The sequence below is a fragment of the Taeniopygia guttata genome, chromosome Z, assembly GCF_048771995.1.
Source record: "Taeniopygia guttata chromosome Z, bTaeGut7.mat, whole genome shotgun sequence".
NCBI classification, from domain to species: domain Eukaryota; kingdom Metazoa; phylum Chordata; class Aves; order Passeriformes; family Estrildidae; genus Taeniopygia; species Taeniopygia guttata.
This window is the reverse complement of record NC_133063.1, coordinates 72,993,654-73,017,512: the sequence shown is the minus strand read 5'-3', so window position 1 is coordinate 73,017,512 and position 23,859 is coordinate 72,993,654. Positions and strand designations below refer to the sequence as shown.

Sequence of the window (23,859 nt, the reverse complement as noted above, 5' to 3'; positions counted from 1 at the left end):
ATATCCTTTTTATTAGGGTAATTTTTTTCATTTCATTTAAGGTTTGTTTAGTTCCTGACAAGAGGAGCTAGGGCAAAGGACACAAAATATGCAGTTTCAGTAATCTGCATCATCTATTCACCATAATGTATTATAATTAATCACTATTATTAGTGGAATATTTTAAAAATTTAATTCTTTGAAGTTCTTCTCTGAGATTTGCTGTATGTTAAAGTAGTTGCATGCCTGGTCAAAATATCACTAAATAAAATAATTAATGTTTGGCTGTAAAAAAGTAAAACAGCAGGATTAATTTTTTGCTTAGGAAAAGAAGAAGCAACTGTCTGTGAAGTTTCAGTGACAAAAGGGAATTGTTGTGATACAATAGGATGCTTTGAGCCAAACCAGTTTTTATTTTCTAAATAAAACATGAATTTTTATTAAAATAAATTTAATTATTATAAAATTCAAAACTGCATCTGCAGGAATACCACATCAAATTTAATTATGCTTTCCCACCTCAAAACACTCATTTGTATTTCAAAAGGAGTAATATGATGATAGTTTTAATTTAGCTGTAGAAATAGAAAGGATGGATACTCTGACAGCATTTACCTAAAATGAACTGTTCCTCCTGAATATCTTTCAGTAATACGCTAATTTAGATTGTTACGACAAGCAACTGAGATGCCTTGTACTCCCCACAGCAATTTTGAGATTAATTACATTACTGCTGCACTGATTATAGGGAGACAGTCATGCTATTCAGTGGAATACTTTAAGTAAAATTAGTTCAAGGATATAGAGATTTCATAGGTTCCCATTGGGAAGCACTGAGCAATTTTCTTGACATAATGTTAAATAGTCCAAATTATGTGTGATGAACAGTCAGGAAGTTCAAACAGGCCCTTTGGCTGCAGTGAAAAATGGTTCAACAATGGATGATCCTAAACAAAAGGGAGCTGCTGGTGCCGGTTTCATGAATATCTGCATTTTATCCCCTGCTTAATATGGAGAATAAACAAACAAATGTACTGAACAGAAAGAGATCTTGTTAGATATAGAGCTGGACTTGTCTCAAGCTAGTAGTCTGGTAAATTCCCAGAGTTTTGAGAAGTGTTGTACTTTCCACTGATTTAGAATTTTTGCTAAGCCCTTTTTAGTATATTTATTGCAATGCTTTTCTTCTTGGCTAGGTACTCATGTTACTGGTTAAGATTGTATGTGTGAGAATTGATCTGTATTATGATGGGGTGCAAGTGTCCCTGACTGATACTGATTATTCAATGCAAGTTTCATCAAAAACTAATTGATTGATATGTGTCTAATCCTCCTATGGTGTTTATCCATGTAGAGTGTATTGAGGTTTTCAAAGTTACCACAAATTTCCAGCATGTATTTCCTTTCTGAATGATTCCAGATGGGTGAATCTTTTAATCTTAGAAAATATTACCTCCTCTGTATCTGTGTACACAAGTAGAGACACACACATGCTCTAATCTGCACACACATGAAATTCATTATTACTCAGGAGTGTACGAATCATATACAGTATCAAAATAAGATTTCCAACGAGCCTGAACAAGTAGTCAAACACAATATCATTTGTGTGGCTGAAATCAAAACCAAATCCTCCAAACATAATTCACAGTTGAGTTAAATGGAATAATTTCCTTATGAAGGCGTGGTGAATCAAAGAAAAAGGATCAGCAAGTGTGATAAAGGAAATGTAGTAAAGCAAACAGCTGAAGTGAACATCCTAGTATCAGTAAGAATTATCTTTTTTTCTGACTGAACCAAGTAAACAGAAACAGACAATCTTCCAAACTTTTTGAGTATGTTATTATGAAGGGCACAGTTTACCTGTAACCTTAGCTTGAATGTTGTGATATTTATGATGAAATATGAAGATTTAGTGATATGGTAAAACTACCTGAACTTGATGGGTTAAGTATTGGACTATTTTGTTCTTACAAGAAATGGCTTACATGTGTTATGTACTACAGGCTGAGTGAACTGCTGCATATTTGCAGCACATATGACCGCATATTTGGCTAAAATTCCCGTGTCTGATAAAACATACTTTATTGCAGAGTGGATTACTTTGCAGCTTTATCTTTTAATTGGTTTGATCTTTGTCTGAAGACACAAATATCTGAAGCGCTTGAGAATAATTGTTTCTGGAAGCTGATGAGGCCTGTATTTATTATTTTCCTCCCGTAATTGATTGGGATATTGAACCTTTTGTTCAATGAAAGGCACATTCTTCAGTGATGGCAGGCAGATGCTTTGTCTTACATTCTTCAATATAATAATTACAGTCATTTGGTGTTGATGAGGGGATCTTGTGAGGCTCTCTTTGGGCTGGTCAAAGTGTTTCCTGTTGCTTCTTGGGAGAGTACTAGGAGAATAAGCCAAAACATGCAAAATTGTGTGCATGTGATTTCTTTGGTATAGCTAGGACCTCTTTTATTTGTTGATGTTTAATTATTTTCAGCTACTTGGGCAAGTCTTTCCTTGTAATTTTTAAGAAATTATTGAAGATTAAATAACAATGTGCAATTCTTAATTGTGATTGGGAGGTAAAGATTGAGTCCTAGCTTAACACTATCTACTGACAAGCTGTTTTAAGATTTAATTACAGTGATAAACGATTATTTTGTATTTAATCTGCTCTAAATGCATAAGTATAAATCTTCAGAGTGCATGAAATGCTAGGTGACATAAAGATATCTTTTGAACATTTATCTACAAAGAGAATTCTTTTCCCATGCTCCTGTCACACAAAATTATCCAGGTAAAATTTATCACAGGTAAAATTGTGATTCAGGGTGTAGGACTCCAGACTGTCTTATGAGATCCATGTCTCATTAACAAGCCCGGGATTATTGGGGGACCTTTGTTCAATAAGCAACCTCAAAGCTAGTCAGCAAAGCCTTGGTCTTCAGGAGCAGCATATGACTTTACCACCAAGTTCCGGGAACATGGATTGTTGAAAATCTGCAGTTGCTCTCAGTTTCAGCAGTATTACATCAACATGAAAATTTATACATCAGTTCACCAAATGAATGAGACTTGGGCCTTTCTAGGTCAAAATTGACGCCTTGATTTCTTATAGAAAGCACAGAAGGGATGTTGTCAGCCAAGAACATCAACAGCAGCAACATGTATTTTTCTAAAGCTAATTTTTCAAGCAGACAGGTAGCTGCATGTCATACCACATAAAGCTTTGGTATGGTATTTCAGAGGTCTATATAAGATGAGTTCTCACAATGAGTTACTCAGAGCCTTAACAGGGAAGCTAGGTAGATTAATTCCTCTGAAAAGTGGTAAAGAGGCACTAAAAGAAGGCAAAAGGCATTTCTGTTGCTACTTTAGTGTTTGATAACATAAAGAAAACCTGTGCAGCCTTGATTTGTGAGAAGCAAATGCTTCATGGAGCCCACCAGGGTCAAAGTGCTCTACAGTTCCACTGGTGGTACTCTAGTAATACCATTCCCTTATGTTTAGCAGAGTCTCAAAAGCATCATTATTAGTCAGGTGGATGATAAATTGAAGATATGTGTCTCACACATTTCATGAAACTCACTGCTGTACCATTCAGCTATGTCTGGTGGGAGAATAATAACATGGCCATTCAATTTTTAGAGGTGATAGAGCATTAGGGTGCCCTAAACAAAAGGAGAGAGGAAAATTATAAAAATGGAAGTTATTTCTGGTTTCTTTCAGTTGTAAATTTTCTAAAATATTCATCACTCTCTGTGGGCCCTGCACAACACAATGATGTGGGCTCAAAGACTGAACTTATCAGCTATGATCTCCAGGTTCAGAGATGTGTCTAGCAAACAATTTTTAATGTAAGATATTTGGTATGGGAGCAAAGGACCAAAATATACAAAACTGTATCTCCTATACTTTCATCAACAAAATTAATTCAAGCAACCTTCTCAAAACTACCCTGCCGTAGGGTTTTACAGTAATATTTTTCACCATAATATTGGAACTTTGCCTTTACAAGCAACTGGAATTCTTGAGAGGAAATGGGTGAAATGGGATTTCCAAATGCGTGATATCCAGTTTGACTAAACTGCATTCACTGATTTATCACCTATCTATAATAGGATAACATTGTGAAACAGAGAATTTATATTAAATACCCGTGTTTTGAGAAGCAAATATATTATACTCCAAGAGCAGTAGTTAGATGGAGTAATATAATGTTTTGTTATGTCTTTAAACTTCTTTCTGAAACACCTAGCAAAGTATCATATGTAACTATAGCTAGGACATGCACAGATTAATATAATTTCTGGCCTTTCTTAATTATTTGTTTGAAAGTGATTTGTACTTAAGATTTCAAGGAAAACTGGATTTATTTTATTTGGAATTGAGAAGTATAATTACAATTTTTTAAAAAAAAAGTGCATACGTGAGCATCAAATATAGTTGATAATTTAAGCAATAAATAGTTCATGTGAATTTTTTTATAGATGTGTCAAACTTCTCTTGTGTTTGGTTAGCTCATCTGTAGATGTTAGTAGTTTCTATTTCATTATAGCATCAGAAATAGTTTTTGTAACACTGAAAGTAGTGGACTATATGACAAAACACTGTCCTGAATTGTAATTGAATAACTAAGGTTAAATATGCTGATATTTGGGCATGTATGTGAATAAGTCTGAAAGGAGGTTCATTAATTACTGATTATAAATATGTTCAAAAATCCTACCAGGGAAAAGAGATACATTGACTCATGACTAAGAAAGTCTGTATTCATATCGAGTACAGGTTTCGGTTCAGACTTCAGACCTGAGGATTAAAATAAAATGTGCACAGTGCACATCACCAGATAACAACAGCCTGACATTCTGAGTTGTGCTACAGCTGTGACAGCAAATACACCTTGCCTTTGGCTTTGGGCACATAAATTAATTAAATTGTGGCAATTCAAGATGGTGGAATTAAAAAAGATGAAAATTGTAACAGATCTGAAAATCAAATTCGTGTTCAATCCAAGAGCAGAAAAATATATGTCTGCATAAATAGGGGTTAAATTTCCCAGACCTTCATTATGTTTACTTCTTTTCCTCACAAATTTTCCAATGCACAGCTTGTTTATCTAACACAGCTGCCTCTATGGAATTTGCTTGAGGTTTATGCCTCAGGCATCGCCTCTGTGAATCCATGACACAGACATATTGATGCCCTATTTGATGGTAACAGCTGATTCTTAACCTGCAATGCATTTGTCTGTTAGAGTCCCTTCAGGAAAGCTGGAACTAGAATATTGAATGTGTTTTGTTTAAGGAAAAATTAATTTGTGTTAAATGAAGTACTGTAAGTATTTGCACTTTTAATTCACGTGTCCAAATAGATATGCAGTTTCCATGCTAAAATATCATTTGATATAATTGTAAAGGACAAAAAGAGAATAGGTCACAGAAGTTCTTTCTAGCTATCAGTTTTCAATAAGATTATGAAGGGGCTGTTTCTGACCAAAGGTTTCTCTTTTTGGACTGAAATCTTAAAGTAGCTCAGAGGACTTGAGACACTTGGGAGAGCTGATGTTTATGAGCTTGTACTGCTATAAATTGCACCATCCAAAATCTAGACTTTTATTTCAAAAGCTTTTAGTTTTGTGTTTCCAAAGTTAACTATGGAAGTGTGATTGAGTATAAACTGTGGCAGCAATATCCGTGACAATCTGAAGACGGGGGGTCAAAGCACGATCTGGTTTTTAAGAGTACTTTTATGATCTTAAGCTGCAAACTATTTGTGATAATTTAAATATAAGTTCGGTTAATTTCTCCACTCTTGTTCACTGAATGCAAGGAAAACAAATATGGATGTGTTTTGAAGGCTTCTTATGAGAGATGTTCTAATAGAATTTGTGAAGGTATGAGAGTGCCATTCATAAACTCTGTTTTCAAAAGTAGCACACTTTTGAAAAACACTGAAGTTTAAAGCAAATTTCAAGTGTACAATTTCCATGAAAACCTTTGTCAAAAGGAGGACCTTGGTTTACATCTTAAAGACAGCTTGGTTGTTGAAGAAGAATTGTATTTGTAAACTTCACACCAGGTATGTGCTTTCCTACACCTGGATTGCAATTGCATTTGCGATCTAATGTGCGGAGTGTGAAATCTGGGAACTATAAGAATTACACTTACTAAACTAACAAATTTTCATTGTTTATTACCTAAGAGGTATCTTTTCTGTGAATAGAAGACCTCAGTGTCATTGTATTGCATCTGCACTCACTTTTACATGTGACACAGATATAGAACTTCCACTTAGGAGGAAATATGGGGAATTAAAAAGCAGAAAGAAATGGAGGCACTTACTGTGGGGAATCACAAACTGCATCTACTGAAATCACTGTAAATTCTCTATGGCTGTCAACAAGCACAGGATTTCACCCTCTATTTGGATGGAGTAGGGTGATGTACTGCACTGCTGTTATGTGTCACACAGGGAAGAATTTAATTTAGAAGAAAAAAGGGTGTATTAAGAAAAAGTATAATCTTTTCCCTAATCTTTGTCTGAACCAGGAGTGTTTCCTCATTTGAGTCATGTCCTGGCTGGGATCACTACAGTACAGTATAAGGGGGTACATTTCTTAAATCATCGTGGTCTCCCATGACCTTCTAATTTATTTTAATTTATTCTAATTTATTCCTGTCTGTCTTTGGAGACAGCTGCTTTTGTAAGCTGATTATACTGTCTGTTTAAATCCGTATGGATTCAAAGAATCCTCTTTCTTAGTTTTAATAAAAGTTGGTCATTTTGGTAAGAGATTCTCAGCTACTTTTTTGATGTTAACATACCACATAAGCTAAGTCTCCTAAGGTAGCCTTGTAGTTGCAGGTCCACCTACAAGCTGCCAGATGCAACTGAGAGGTGGTATTCCCTCCAGCAGGCTATGTGGACAGCTGGGCTGCCAGGACAGGAGAGGAGGCTTGCCTCTGCAGGAGACTCCCTAGAAGCATAGTGAAAATCCAGTCCAACTTAGTGAGCACGTCTTCCTGACAAGAGATGTGTCTAGAGAGCAACTTTTTCTTATTAGGAGGGGTAGTTTGCCACTCATAATTAGTGTGGTTTTTTACTGTTATTTTTCATTGTAAGGCTTGTGATTTTAGAGAGGAGAGATAGTCAGCTAACTGCTTAATGTTCCTATGGATACCATATTGGTTTCCATTTGCACTTGTGTTTTCTATTGTTTTCTGCTAATTTAGCTTTAGATTTCCTAAACAACTCTCCCTCGGCTGCATTTGCAAAGTTTAGTAAATTATCCTGCCAGGAAGTTTCTTGTGCTATTAATTTTAAATTTCCTTCTTCTCAATTTCATTCCATTACCCCAGCTATGCATTTCCTGCATTTTCCAAATAATTCCGTCATCTTCTGTGTGTTTATACTTCTCACATACTTGTGGTAATTGTGTCAGTCCCATTATTATTTCATTACCATAGTCATGCTTACCTCCTTTAACCTTTCCTTGAATCAGTTGAATTGTGTCCTTCATCAGTCCATGTCTTTAGGTTATCTTGATTTGACAAGATGCTTCTGATTAAAAGAGTCCCAGTATTTCATGTTTGTATGGCTCTTTTAAAATACTTGCGGCTCATAGAGCACACTATCAATTTAAGACAGAAGTTATCAGCCACTGTTGTAAAAACTATTTACTATATGCTAGTTTTTATTACTAGTTATTTATCCTTGGAGTATTTGCAGTCATGCAGAATGTCTAAGGTATGTTTAAGCACTGCATAAATGTATATTTGCCAGTCAACTTTGCCATATTCAGATGTGCCTACATGTAGAAAGTATCATATTACCTTGATGACCTGTACCTGGCATATGGTTGTATGCAGACAGCCTCTTGTATCTATGAAAGAAGTGTTATTATTTATGCTCTTGACTTGCAAAATTCCCACTATTAAACACTTCTGTGGTTTTAGCGAGTGGCTTTTTGCCAGATGTTATAATGTGTACATTATAGTGCATTGTATCCAAACCCTCTACCCCATTCCCAAATTGTGAATCATTAGTTAGCCTTCCAGTGTGAGTAACCTCTGTGGACAACTGTGGTCAAGTCTTGGTTATCCTCCAAGCCAGAGTGGTATGGCATGTGAAAACAGAGGTTTTACATCAGTTGTTTAGTCTTAATACTTCATACATTAGGGCCTGTGCCTTGTAAGTTTAGTCCTGTTGTCATGGGATTTTAGTTCACAGACACTGCATGAGCAGCAAAAATATTTCAAAACAATCTGATGCATGTGCACCCAGGTAGGAAGAATGCAGAAGAATACTTAGCCAAAAAGTACTGCTACCTGAGATATACTACCTATCTGAAAAAGGACCTGCCTGGTGAAAATACCACATGGAAATACGTAGCCTATTTAGAGCAACACATTCCAAAACACAGGTGCTATGGTGCTGGGCAATTCTGGAAAACCCTAAGATAGGTAGGTTCCTTAAACACAATGTGTATGTTTCACAAGGCATTCTTTTGGTTTTGTTTTGTAGCCTAACAGCAGTGGTCAAGTAGTAGGGAAAGTGCCTGGCCATTTTACTCCAGTTTTGGCACCCTCTCCCCATCACAGTGCGGTGCGACCTGTGACCCTGACCATGACAGATACTAAACCCATCACTACATCCACTGAAGGTGAGGCATCTTCACCTACAGCAACCAGTAAGTATTTCTTTAGGAAACAAAAAATGTCCATCAAAGATTTGATATATTTCAAATTCAGGCCAGAAAAAGGCGTCTTTTCCTACTATTTGACCAAATGGGTGCTCATCATTTTACATGGAGAGCAACCATGATCTGATTGCAAAGCTTTTCCTCCTAAAATTTCAACTGATGGATCATGTTGCATGAACCAAAGTTTGTGACATGACAAGCAAAATGAAAGGGAAAAGCCTGCATATTTGACCACTATTCAAGGAAAAGAAAATGTGTTTTTTCATCTGAGGTGGACATTGTTAAGACATTGAGAAGCACACCCAGACAGTAAGGTTTTACAATGACCCTGAGAGGGAATTCCAAAGAGGGACTGGATAATTTGCTCCTCAATGAACTTTCCTACAGAAATCAAACCTTTTTACAACACTGAATCTGAGCTATGATAATTGCAAGTTAATATAGGTTGTGTCATTTTTAGCAAAAACAACTGTTGTGGCAAAAGAAAATTTTCATTCCTTGTAATTTCTACAAGGGATGGTAGATCCACTGTTTGTACTTGTTTTTTAAAATAGAAAGTAACAAACACTAACTTCAATGTTTTAATCTCTTTTCTACATATAGGATCGTGTTATTTGTCCTATTATCTTCAATGGAATTGCAGTTCTAGAAATAAGGGCAAATATCTAGACTAATTTCTTCCCTTCAGAGTATTCATGATAAGTGGTGCAGAATGTTGCATTTCAACTGTATTCTGAATTTCTGTTTTCCTTGAACTTTTATTTGGATTTGGGATGGCCAGTGTTACCAGTATTTATCAGAGGGGTGAAGATTTTTAGGGGACACTTCCAGATTCTTGGAAAAAAAAAATCTCACCAGTCTTTAAAAGTATTAGTCGCTTCAGGATTTGTAAAAATTAAAATTACTTGTTCTAGACCTACTTAATATTTGAACTTCAAATACAGTCCCTAACTATTGGTCTGTCATTAATGGAGACCATAAACAGTATCCTTTTCAGGTGTTATACCACTTTAAAACTTATCTGAGGAAAAGATGAGACTCAAAGGCATAATATGTAAAGGAGAAAACTGTTTTAAGTATTTTTTAAAAGATAGTAGTAGTAACTTTTGGAGAAACTACTGCTCAAGTATTAAAAATTAAGAAAAAATATATATTCATGGAAGCATTTTGTCTGCCCTTTCAGTTTATTAGTTTTGTTAAGAGCTCTTAAGTATAATAGTTTTGTTAAGAGTATATCTGTAGCCCCACTGGCGATTTGTGGTACAGTTTTTTAGCAGCAATGTAGAAGCTGTTGCTCTAAATGTTTGCACCAGAACAAAAAACTGAGACAACGAAGTACTTGTACAGATTCAAGTATTTGTGGTTTCATTCTACTTTGACATGATTGTGTTTGGCCTACATATCTCTCTTAGATGAGGTCAGGGTTTCTGATAAAAATGGCAAAAAGAACACAGTAAATGCCAGAACGGTTTTGGGATGTTTTCTGGTTATATGACCTTATAATCATCATTATAGAAAAGCATACCTAATCTGTACATTGTCCTACTCCCAAGGGAAATATTTGGATCATATTAACCAATTAAATCATCATCCAGTTTCTTGTGCAACTCATGGTGATTCCTGCTGAACCTTTAGAACATCTTGGCTTAGATAGCTAAATTAAGGCTTCCTTCATGCTTCCATATTAGTTTCCAAGTAAATTCTTGCCACTACAGCGCATAAAAGTAATAATAGAAAAAATCCCTATGTGCAAATTTTATTTGAAGTTGCCATACTGCCTACGAGTTAGTGTATAACACCTCACCAGCTCAGGATGTTATGATGTTCGGAAAACTGTATTAGTCTGGGTTGGTAACTGTAAGAGCATAAAAACATTAAAAAAGATAGCTTGTTGATGATGAAAATAACAATACACTGAGGGATAATGTCCTTATGATATATAAATTATGTATGAATATACATAAACTCTATTATCAGTCAAACTCTATTATCAGTCATAATAGGTTCACCACACTCAATACTGATGTAAACTTAATTGGAAAATAAACATTAAACATACTTTATGGCATATTTTATGTTTATTTGTAGTGATTGACCGATTGATTGGTTCAAAATATATATAGTTATGTATTTATATAACTTGGACAAAAAACTATCATTATTATTCAGTATGATGAAAATAAATTGGCAAATGATTAGCACTGCTTTTCATTCTGAAGCGCTAAGCAGGATTTTTATTAATGAGAAAGAACATCAGGCTTTAATAATATTTATGGAACCCTGTGGCCTCCATCATAGTTTCCTTCAAATGCTTGGTTAATTTGTATGACAATTTTTCAGTAAAGCCTGTTTATTGTATATATAATTTTTTTTAATGAATGCATTTTCTTGGTTTTTTTTTTTTTCCATGTGAACTTAATATTAGAAGGTCAGTTTAGTAAGTATTGTCATCTCGCTTCTCACTGGTATGCTTCTATGTGTCTGTCCAGTTTTAGCAGTTTTGCTACAAAGTCTTTGCTATTTTTCCAGCAAGTTTCCAGGCTGTGACAGATTGCAGTGTGGATATCTACACACTGGGAAGTTGAGTAAGACCACCTAACTAATTTGATAAGTGCCACTAAAAGACATGAAAACATAATGACTTTTAGAAATTACTGGGAGAGACCAGAGAGGAATTTGTCCTACAGGTGAAGGATACATTCTCTGCAGCTAATCCCAGCATCACTTGACATTCTCTTTCTCCTCAGAAATTTAAATCTTCTGAAGTGAGAGAACTATTTTAATAGCTCCCCTCAGAAAAAATTGTTTTCTGATGTATGGTGGAGTTGAATATTTTCTGTCATATTGCACAGCAAGAATTAGCTCCCTCCTTAGGAAAATATTAATCAAATTATATCCCATTACTGCAAAGATTCATTTCATGCCACATAAGTAAACCAGAATTTTTATTCTAATTTATGTTCTTTTACAGTTATTTGGTACTTTCTTGGTAAAAACAGGGCCTTTACAGAAATAAAAATAATGTGATCATGAACATTTTCTCTCAGCTTTGCAATTTCAGTGACTTTAGAGTTGCTTTAGATTGGTATAATGGAATTTAAAAGTAGTGTGATTAGTTAAAATAAATTATAAAATAATTTGAACAAAAATAATCAAAGAAGCTACTATTGTCAAGAGACATCATTATGATTTACACATGCAGCTTCCATTGAAGTTTATAGGAATTTACACATGCCTTTCCAAATTTGGTCCAATATTTCTTTTGCTTTCTCTTAAAGAAAAGCCAAAGACACTTCCTATATATATTGCAAAATCATAACTCTGGATCTCATATTTGTACTGTACCTGCACAAGGTTATAGATATGATAGGTTGGTATTTTTATCAATATGTTCTGTTCTTCCTTAATCAGCCTACACAGCCTCAGGCACATCCCAAGCCAATCGATATGTGGGACTAAGTCCAAGAGACCCATCCTTCCTACACCAGCAACAGGTGGGCAAGTTTCACATAGGTGTAATGCTGTAGAGAAGATTTTGTGATATTACCTTCCTACATGTTGCCACTGGTATCTTGGACTAGCCTGAAATCTTGAGGTTTTCAGTATTTGTCACATGAAGATGATGTTTATTCAAAACAATTTGAATGCTTTAAGAAATATCAGTTTAGCCTATTCTTTCTTTCTTAGATTTGTCCCATCTTAAGGAACTCTTGATATGTTTCTTTCAATATTTTATTTTTCAAGAGTTCATACATTTAATCTTTCATAGGATTTTAGGAAGTAGAATGAGGTATTTAAGAAATAAATACAAATTTCAAAATCAGTTTATAAAAATAAGCAAAACTTTCAAAGCAAAAAATCCAGTTTATTATTTTCGAGTTTTGTTTCCTTTTCCATTAGATGTTTGACACATTTCTTCATTTTAGTTTTAGAAGATTAATTATAAAACCGAATTCTCAAGGCAACACATCATAATTTCTAGTGTAATAGATTTAAATTGGTCTGCTGATTTCAAATGTGCCAAAGCCACATTTTTATTCTAGTTTCTTACATCATTCATGTTTCAAGTAGGATTGTAAATTTCACATCTCATTAATGCGGTAAATTTAATGCAAATGAAATGTTTACCCAAACTGTGAAAATATAGAGCTGAGATTAATCACGGCATACAAATAAATTAGCTGCAGTCAGTAGCAAGGCCATGAACATACAGAAATGGTACATTTCAAAAATAAATTACTTTAAAATTTTAATGTACTTTATGATATGTGTTTGTATTCCTCTTAGATCTTAACAGTATAGGACTTTGAAGTTCACACAAAAGTTACAAGGAGAAAAGCTGAATGTGATAATAAGAAAGAGGGTGTTAAATAGGTAAATAGGGTCTTGGTATTTGTTGTACTGTATTTTTTTCTCAGACTTGTGTTCCTGTCAGCAGCTTATATGCATTTTTTTTTAAATTTTCAGTAAAACTTATAAAAATTCTATATAATTGAGATACAGCTGACCTATGCTTCAGCTGAAACTCCCTATCCAAACCCAATCCCATGGCAAGGAGGCAGTATGTCAATTTTAAAGGTCACCACATGCAGAGTTCAGAGAAAATCATAAAGATGATAATTTTTTCAAAATAGCTGATGCCAACTGTTTTTTAATTGGTAACACTTAAATTCAAACATCTGTACACTTTTATTTTGAAAATATGTAATGACTATTAGTGTTTTTTCCAGCCATTAATTTTGCAATAACTTTTCTGGCATATTGTTTTTTTGGATTTTTTTAACCTTTCAAAGATTTCTTTATTATGAGATATGTTGTAATGACTATGAAATATTTTTTTTCAAGATACACAACATATGATTATTGTTTTTTAAAGCACACGCAACACCTCTCTTTTATGCACAGTGAATATAATTTGTGGAGTTCTTGTGAAGTTTTATATAGTGTTCTTTGAAATGTCTCTGACATCCTGTTAATTTAGGGATGTACAATATATTTTTTCTCCTCTGTATTTCTGGACACAATTTTTTCTGCAGACTGCTCTTGCTTAGGCCTACTCCACCTTCCAAGCTCATTAAATGACTTCTAAATTCTCATCACATGCCAGAAAGTAGCAGAAGCCTATTTAATTTTCTCCTGGCTGAACTTGACATATTCTATTGTCGTCGTCTATTTATTTTTGTCTTTGTGTAGATCAAAATAGATGTAAAAATTTCAGCAGTGTCTTTGGAACATCAAAATGAGAGGGATCTCAAAGGTCTTTGGAATTTACCTGCGTTGTGTCTGGACTCCCTTTCATGGTAAAACATGTGGCCAAGTGGCTTAAAGGGAAGGGGAAACTAAGCTAAATCTCACATACTCTTGAGAAGCAGAAAAATTATTTAATGCTACTATGTTAAACCAATGTTCCCCTTTTTAAAGTGTATTGCTTCATAGTCTCATTATATTAATCCAAGAGCATCAATTGGTGACCAATGAGCCATATAATATATTTTAAAATTATCAGTGCTTTATTGTCTTTCCTCTTAACTAACTATTCTCTTCTAATATATGCAATGGACGTACCTGTGTTCGCCTGAGTGTGTTTGTCTGTATGAATGCCTACAGATGCATAGAAAAGTAAGGAGTAGTATGCACAACTGAAACTATTTGAAAAAACAGAATGCTTAAAGTGTAAAGCTTTTCAGACGGATAAATATGAACATATAAGTATGTATAGGTATGTTTCAATGAATTAGTTACCTTCACTCCATTCTAAAGGTGACATACAGAGATGACAGACTATATATACACACACACATATATATAACCCATAAAGTAAAGTAGAGCATTGAGATTATCTAAACAACTTCAATGGAGCAAAGGTTATCCTTTGGTAAGGCAGAAATGGGATTGATTTACAACGTCCTTTCATTACTTTACAACAATATAAAAGAGACCACTCTTCTTGTAGCAGATTTTAAATGCATTTGCTTTAAAGCAACCTATGATGAATGAAAAGAAAAATCAAGGGGTACATGAAATAAGGCAATGAATCATTTTGTATTAATGGAGAGAATTTTTCAATTAGAAAGCCATTGGTTTTAGTTCCAGAGAGATCTTTTAAACATTCCCCTCTGTAATGCCCAGTGGCTCCTCAAGAATAAATATTGTCACCAGTACTTTTTTACTTAATTGGACGAGTCCTTATGAAGATTCATTTTCTCTGATTATGAGAAATATTAGCAAATACCCTTGAGTAGTTTTTGTTGCTGTTAAAAAGAGCCATTATGTAACTCATTAAATTACAGTAACCACAATAAATTTAAAAGTTACACATGTATTTTGCAACATACACTCACATCGAGTCCTGACAGAGTGGTAGCTTTCTGGAACTTCCAGTAAACCACGTATAGGACAGCATGCCCAAAATACTCACATTTAGATGAGAAGCACTGAAAAAAACTTTGAAAGACAATATATGATAGGGGTAGTGAGAGAATTTGTTGGCTTTTACTGATCTGGATACTGTGAAATTGTGATGTTATATGCATTACTTAGCCTGTAACATTGATAATTAGAAAGACTAGATTTTAATGGGGTATTATAACTATGCAGTCCATTTTCTGATGCACTAGCTGGTGGATCTTCCCATTACTTGCCTTGAAATGCCAGCTATTTCTATGCTGTAGCATAAATAGTTACAAAAAATAACATCTTGCTTCAGCGGCATTTGGAGAGTCATAAATATCATGGCATTTTCTTGTAAAAAATTCATATCGGACCTCCTCTTTCTATTAGAAATTATTAATGACCACTCATTTTTCTTTTTTTGATTTAACATCAGCTTCTGAGAATTGTTGAGTGTTAATAATGTAACTGTAGTAAGAACACCATGGGAGAGAGCAAGGGACATGATAAGAGCTAGTACCTGAATGAGATAATTCTTTTTAATTTTATTGTTGGTCATTGGTGGAAGTATTTTCTGAACCCAAATCTATTGCTCACTGTTCTTTATCTCTGCTGAGAAATATCCTAGCTAAATTAAATAAAAGTTGGACAATCTTTGCAATTATATGGGTGCACCTTCATTCTCCTGCCCCTCATTAATTTGCATTTATAGAAGATTTGTGATTTCTAAGCCTAGACTAGAGGAAATAACCAACAAGCCAACAAACTGAGCAAGGTCAGTCAAATTCTACCTTCTATAAGTGGACACAATTCCTTGCCAGATTCTAGTTGTGTCTGCATTCTTTTGGCTAAGTAACTTTAATGGCAAGATCGTTAGTTCAGTAACAAAGTCTTAATGATCAGGATCCTCATGGTTATGTAATGGGATTTCTTTAGCCTCCTTGTGCCATGGTCCTCCAACTTCATGGATTTATTATGGTATTGAAATGACAAACACCTAGAGTCTGGTTACGTTGTTTCTGGCAATAATGCTAGGATTGCCAGAAATACTAGTCATATACTTTGCCTGTGTAAATAGTTTAAAAAGATGGATGGATGGATGGGTGGATGGATGGATGGGTGGATGGATGGATGGATACATAGACAGTTCTATTTATTGCAAGTGCAGATGAATGGTATCACAAAAAAATAAGGTTTCTGTTGGAATGAATAACTGCAAGGTTTTTGTTCTTGACCATTTAATTTTAGTGCACCTCTGGGCCTCGTATGGATAATTCTATTTTAAATTAGAAAACATAAATAAATGGAATAGCTATTAAGGTTGTTAACAATAGTCTCTAGAACTTTCACCATGTTAACTAATGCTGGTGCAATTGCTGAGGACTTAATGAATGTTTCGAATTTTTGCACTGATAAACTCAGTGTCATGGTTTTCACTAAAGCTTGCACTTTCTGGGTATGGTATGTTGCATTCATGATTTTCACACAGATTTTAAAATTATGAGTGAGACCTTTCCAATATACATAGTAATAATGTCTCCAAAATTATCAGAAAACTGTAGATAGCTTTCTATTTCCTACAAATACCTTCCTGTCTCTTCAGTAGAAATTTCTTCTTGCCAGATGCATCCTTTAGTTACTGAGCTGCACAGTTCAAAATGTAGTTCTCTTTGTACTATTAATCATGGAAATTGTCCACTGTCCCCTGAACACAGAGTATTTGTTTACAAAATGTTTTGAGTGGATGTTACTTTTACGTTCAGCAGCAGTCTGAAAGAAGAACACAGGCGGACTCCTAAAGAGAACTTGTCAGTAAAGTCAGGAAACAGGTTATCAACACTTAGCCTGTTCTTATTGTGTCCCTTATCATAATTGACAGTTTGACGTAAAACTGGGTCACATGATTGCCAGGGAGGTATGTAAATGGCTAAGAGGTCACCTTTCACATAAGCTTGCTGGAAAGGAAACACATTTAAAGGAAGTTTCAGTCAGAACAATGACAATATGCAAATGTTAAGTTTTATGGGCTTTTCTCAACTAACAGAAGCTATAGCAGTCTCCTATCACACTTTCCAAAATACAATCCTTCTTGCACTAGCTATTGCAGAAACTTGAAATGAATGTTAGTCTTAGCCATTCCTTGGATACAAGACTACAAAATCTGCTTAAATACTAATGCCTTAAAATCATTCATACTATGATTAAAGATTGAGCTGTTGGGCTGTGGGTTTTTAATGTATGTGTGATTTGCATACTTAAAACACTGCAGGATGGTTGTGCTTGCAAGGTGATGTTTAAACTGTGAAGACAGCTATAGTAAAATCTAGCACTTGGGTAGAACTTCACATCAATATGTCTCACAGCTCTGGAAAGTGCAAAACAAAATCAATTTCCTGGCATTTTACAGAGCAGAAGCAGTCAGTCTACTGCTTTGCTTATCTCCTGTGTCCACCTCCAAGCTTGTGTTCCCTTCCTGTAAAATGTCTGAGGTGAATGAGGGAGTTGCTGCCTCCCAGGAGAAACACATGCAGTGGGCCTTGTGCCCTCAGCTGCTTCATGGCTGCAGCAGAGGGGATGTATCACAAGCATAAGGGCAGAGCCTAAGATCCAGGACTAGGAAAGTGCCTGGGCTATCTGTGAGGATTCCTCATCTCCTGCAAGGCTGAGAATTCTTTTCTGCTTCATAATATAAACTTGTCCTCTTGTGGTTAAATGAGAGATAAATAAGAAAATCATTGATAGTGTTTTGAGGATGGAAGATGTTATGGTAGTGAGGTTCCTATGGCTTGCTCTCCTAAAAATCCACACAACTGTTGACTGAAGGTCACGTCTTTTCAACAGCCTTCTAGGGAAGACTTTTCACCATGTCATATGTCAAGTCAGCTGATTTATTTTTCATTCATAACCTACATTTGAGGCAATTAGTAATATTTTCAGCAGTTATTAGATATATCCTGGGGACCATTTCTTATGTCTCTCAACTGAGGAATGTAAGTTTTCTTAAGTAGTTTCCTGCCTCTCCTCTTCACATATCCTGCAGAGAAACACTTTTAGGATAGCTTATAGTGGGTAGCAGTGACTGTGCCTTCTCCTCTCCAGCTAACACTGTGGCTTGATTTTAGAGGTACCTAGGTTACTCTGAGGAGAATAACTAGACAGGAAGCTTTCAGTCTTACTCCACATGACATACAGCGCTTAAAATACTGTAGTGAAGTACCTTATGTCCTTCCAAAGCTTGGTACTCATGTCAGGTCTGTGCACCCAATCTTTCCATCTGGGCTATGTGGACATCCTCCCGCAGCACCCTCCCACTGCTGCTGTGAACAGGCTTCTTCCATTAAAAGGAGCCCAGGCTTACAGAGCTCTATTAAATTCTACAGTATTTTTACCCAGAAGCCACTCAACACATGCAATGGATTCAGATGCAGACTTTGGAAGTGATATTTCTATGTCTTAGACATGCAGAGATCTTTCAATAAGAGTGATTTGGGAAAGGAAGATTGTGAGAGAGATTTAAAAAAAGTAAAAATTCCGGCTGGTCAATTTTTCAAGACAATCAGGCAGCTATGTGAGCCTACTGAGGAATGTGGAGCAGCAGTTTTTTACATTGAGAAGGTGTATTTCAGTACAACTAGTACAGCCCTGGGCTTGTCACAGAGCCAGCTGTCATGCAAACCTGCACACCTCCGCGGTGTTGTCAGTACTGCAAGTACGGCACAACTGGTGCAGTGAATAGCAATACAGTACTAACTGTGAGTCTCGTGGAGCATGAACCTTCATATAAATGCGCATGTATGTGCATGCCTACAGATTAGGTGTAAAATGCACGTGATGCATTATTATCTTCTCACTATTTGGCTGTATGTGAATTGAGGTACATGGGACTGTATATATTAAGCAGCATGCCATTACTAACATTTATGAAACATGTTTCAAAAACTTTATGGTGGTTTCTTAATGATAAATTTAACACAACATCTGTATGTGTGGAAAGTTTTCATACAGACTGTGGGAAGAATACAATGATATAGTGCAGAAGCTATTTACTAAAATGCAATATATCAGTCTCTTACTGTTTTCCCTAAATGGCAAATGCAATTAGGCTCTATATAACAAGCTAAGTGCTTGCCAGATTTTTGATTCAGACCTAAGTGAATATAATAATTTGGTAATGCTAAGTTTGTTATTTTAATATATTTATAATGGTTCTAATCAGCCAAAGGGTGTTTATTCATATATTTTATATTTTGCTAAGAAGTGAAAAAGGGGGATGGGTGGGAGGGTTTAATCTTTCAGTCTTTTGTTTCAGATACAAGTGAGTTTTTATAGCTAAATTAAGAAGCTCTGAAAAATGCATTTGTAGTGAAGATGATGACATCCTTAAGGATAATAACAGAAATATGTCTACTGTACATTGAGTAACTGGGCTGACATATTTTATTATGTTTTCATTATTAAAAGCAAGCTCAGGATCCTGTTTTATGTAGTGACTGTATCAAATGTTTACTGACCCATTTCTTTAAACATGTTTAATATATTATTCACAGTTACCTCTAACTTTTTAACTGCATGTTTCCTTTTCTGGTTAATTTCATGTGGTTTAGTCATGCTTTTAATGGCCTTTAGAAGGTCCCTTGGAGTTCTTTAGATAACAAACAAGAAACAATCCCTATGAAAACATCAAAGACTAACATTTCCATTTCTCAGACCTTAACAGCAGGAAGCTTATTAGTCTAACAGCCAGACAGGGTCAGGTTTGCAATATTGTCTTGTCCTCAGCATTTGTATTTTTCAGGAAAAGACTGCAATAAATTGTGCTCCTGTGAAAATAGTTTATTGTAGTTTGTTTGCTGTAGCTTGTGCTATCTCAAGAATGTGAACATGGATAGAGAAAACTAAAATGCATTGAATGCAATTAAACTCAAAACCATTATCTTCAGAGTGTCTAATCATATATAATAGTACAGCAATTTATATAAACATGACAACATAGAGGATAAAATGTGTATTTTCTTCAGAAGCCAGATAAACTCACTTTCTTAACCTTAATAATATGCAGCATGTATTTTCAATAAATCTGCTAACACTATTGGGCAGATGTTAAATAAGCAGAGCTGCTGAGGGTTGCTTGAACAATCTGTGAAGGCAGAACTGATGATTTGAGGATCTGTGAAGAATTTGTTTCAGCTAATATTAGTTCATTTGTCATTATATTAAAATGCAGTAAAGTATTTTAAATTCTACTTTTCTGAGTCTGAACATGATTAGATTATTTTATCACCTCTTGCTAAGTAATACGACTTCCAGTAACACTAGATTAATAAACTTCAGTTACACAATATCTTTTCTCTTCTTAAATAGCAAGATAACAATATACAATTTGTTTAATTTTAGAAAACTCTCTATAAATTGCATGTCTTCTATATTTATCAAAAAGCATGCTAGAAGATATTGATTATATTTTACTTTACTAAATAAACATTATATAGAGCACTGCTTAAAAAGCCAGCATAATTATTTCCTTTCTTAAAGTATCACACTATTTATTATTAACATTTCCTTTTATTCCAGCTCAGTTTGTAATCTAATAATGACTAATTGTTATGTGCTACACACTAGTTACTCTTTTATGCTTTATTAATAGAGTATCATATTTAAGTGGCATTATATTAAACAAGTCTATAGGCATTTATTTCTCAAAATAAGTTATTTTTCTTTGTTTTGTTTTTTAAAGTTACTTATTGGGAAAGTAAGACTTTTGCCATGTACAGTACTAGTTTGCATGCATTCATTTAAATACTAAAAACTGTAGTATGCTCAATCCATATCTGACTGCTAGGTTTCAATTGACAGCTGAGAATTTGTGACTGGACCATGAATCAAAACGGCAGGCATTTATACCCCAGTGCCAGTGAGGATACATTGGGAATTACTTGGCAAAGGTAACATTTTAATTATTTCCACCCCTACACTGCCTCTAAAAAAGTTGTATACAGCGACTATATCTGTTTAGCGGGCCTCCAGAGGTATATGTGACAGCATTGTGGTCAAAATACGCGTGTAACATTTCTCCTAAATGCATTCAGGTTATCTTTCATGTAAGTTGACTTTAGATGATCCCTTAATGAAATAACATCATGCTGTCCAATGCGAAGGGTTTGTGAGTTGAAGGAAATACTGATCTTAGGCTTTAAATATGTCATTGCTCTCATATTTTTGGGACCTGATTGGTTAACATAAAGAAAACAGTGCTGTTAGGGGTATAGATGAGTATAATAATAAATTGCTGAGGTGATGGTTGGTTTTGGGTAAAGAATAACTATATTATTCATAGAGACATTTCTTACCAATTGGCTGGTGTAGTTTTAGGTCATTAAAATATATGTGAAGGTAAGATATAAACCATCTTATTTTTCAACTAGATAATGGAAAAATTAGGAACGATTTACAAAAAAAGTGTTTATTTTGCTATGATCCCACCCTTTCCTCCCCCCCACCAAATAAACCAAACAATAAACTCCATTAACATTTGATATATTATTAATTTATTAGATTTTACATCTCTTGGTATAAAGTGGATTATGGTAACAACAGAGGTTGTATGTTAATCTAAATAGGCAGATAAACTAATCAACATAATTTTGATACTTCAGTTTTCATCTTTGTCGTGCACAGGATTATCTGCAGCACTTAAAACTCAATGAGGGTTGTCCATGTAAATCTTGTAGGTTGGGAGTCTATCAGATGAAGCATTAGACACTCACTCATGAAATAATTTAAAATATTTTATATAAATTTCTGAAAATTGAAAATGAAATTTTTTAATGAAAATATATGTTTTTGTGAATAGCTAGTGTAAGTATGTGTGTGAGTGTAATTTATATGTACTATATACAAATTTCCTTTTGATGCATTGTACTGATAGTGCTATGGATTACTAGAAGTTTTGGGACTTTTGAGTATAAGCTTGGAAGGGAAATTACTGAATTTGAAAATTTGTGCCATTTACAAATCTGAAGTTTAATTTCTTTTTTTTTTTTCCCTTTTTTTATTTTATAATTTTTATGAAACAATGTTTTATATATGGAAGAATTGTGGTGGTAAAATAAGGCCTTGTCATTTCTTTCCTTACATATTAGAGAGTACAATGGAAAATTAGCTAATGGATTCACCTCATCTCCTCAAGGGCTGTGATTCACATTACAAATCCCCATCATGCAGTAATTGCCAGAGTTTTCGATGTACTGCCAGGAGTGAATCCAAACTGAGCTTTTATAGCACAGAGGGGATGATATATTTTCCCACTACAGAGTGACATTTTTCAGGGCATTGACAGGCATTAGAAAATGACATCACACCAACCTATCTAGGAACATCCTCACACAGATTTAATCATTTGTCACTTGAGCACCCCTTAAAGCACTGCCCTTATACTGATAGAAGCACTGGCCTAGTGTTTGGTGAATTCTGTTTTTCAGTACCATCATACAACACCCTAGGCATAAATTGTGAAAAGAAAGGAAAAGAGGGGGAAAACATTTCTGTGCGATGATCAAGAGAACTTTAGTGGTGAATGAAGGCCTGCTCCACAATTCATTCACTATTACAGACCACACTGCTTTGCAGACCACTCCCAGAACGCTGCCTGCCACTGTGGCCCTACCAACAAACACAAGCACTGCCAGAAGAGCTTGGGTACACATTCTACTATGGGTATTTCCTTAGAGGCCCAGGTTATGCCACTTGTTCTTGGATTATGTACAGCCTAGAAGGACAAGGAAATAAACAGTTTTGTCTAAGCAGATTGCTTTTAGTTGTTGGGTTTTTAAATATGGCATTCTTCAAATCCCACAGAAATGAGGACCTAAGAAGAGAAATTATATCTGCACAGGCTAAGGAGCAGTGAGCCTTTCTAACACTAAAACTAATGTTAAAAACCAAGAATTTGATGCAAAAGTAATTGTCACATGTTGGCAAAGAAATATGTCCCAATCCAAACAATTTTCTGCAACTCCAAATGGTTTGATAAATGCTTGATTATGTGCTTGATATATGCTTGATTATCCTTAAATCTGCAGAGGTCAGTTTGATTGTACTCAACCTTACCTTTTACATCAGGCTTTTGTGGTTAAGTGTACTGATTTTTCAGAAGGGTTATTGACCTCAGACAAGTGAAAAAGTTGGCAGTCCCTCAGTGCTAGCTGCCCTGTCTCTACAGATACTAGGTAGCAGATATGGTCAGGTTGAAAGCTTTGTCATCGAGCATTGTTGGTGAGCCACACCGTGGAAGTTTGGGGAAAGTGAATGACAAAAACCTTCTGTTATTTCTGCGTGTCTTTGTCTTATTAATAATTGTCTGTCCCACCTCATGGTAGGTACAATACATAGATTTCAATTTTTTTTTTTGTTTTGCTTCATTTCCTTAGAAAATTATGTATCTGTTGGCATTTAAAAATTCAGGTATAAGACAGTAGTGGTCTGCATGCAAATGCTGAAATTTGCAGAAAAAAAGAGAATATGAATAACACTAAACAAAAAAGGACCAACAAGCCAAAAAACCTTAGATCACTGATACATCATTTTCTACAAAACCAGAAAACTTGCAGTGAAAAATGATAACAAAAAATAGATTAATACTCTGTGTAGCTGATTTAAACATTCTAGTATCTTTAAAGGAAATACTTATATTAAACATTCAGTAAGCATCCTATAAAACCCAAAATAAAATGGAAAAAAAAACCCATCCCACTTTTTTGATTAAGTATTTAGAAGTAGTAATTTTTACT

At 34.8% G+C, this 23,859-nt stretch overlaps 1 protein-coding gene across 15 annotated transcripts in view; it reads left to right on the top strand.

The window, feature by feature from the left end:
• NFIB (nuclear factor I B) overlaps positions 1–23,859 on the top strand; it is a 170,001-nt gene that overhangs the window by 131,816 nt on the left and 14,326 nt on the right. For 3 of the 15 annotated variants that reach the window (XM_030258954.4, XM_030258957.4, XM_072922277.1), the window contains exons 9-11: positions 8,506–8,671; positions 12,095–12,177; positions 20,927–21,015. The exons of 2 other annotated variants lie outside the window; for them this stretch is intronic. In XM_030258954.4, the coding sequence (XP_030114814.2) occupies positions 8,506–8,671; positions 12,095–12,177; positions 20,927–21,015 (338 nt within the window). The remainder of the gene's footprint in view (positions 1–8,505; positions 8,672–12,094; positions 12,178–20,926; positions 21,016–23,859) is intronic. 10 more of the 15 variants (XM_030258955.4, XM_030258958.4, XM_030258961.4 and 7 more) reach the window with 6 other exon arrangements.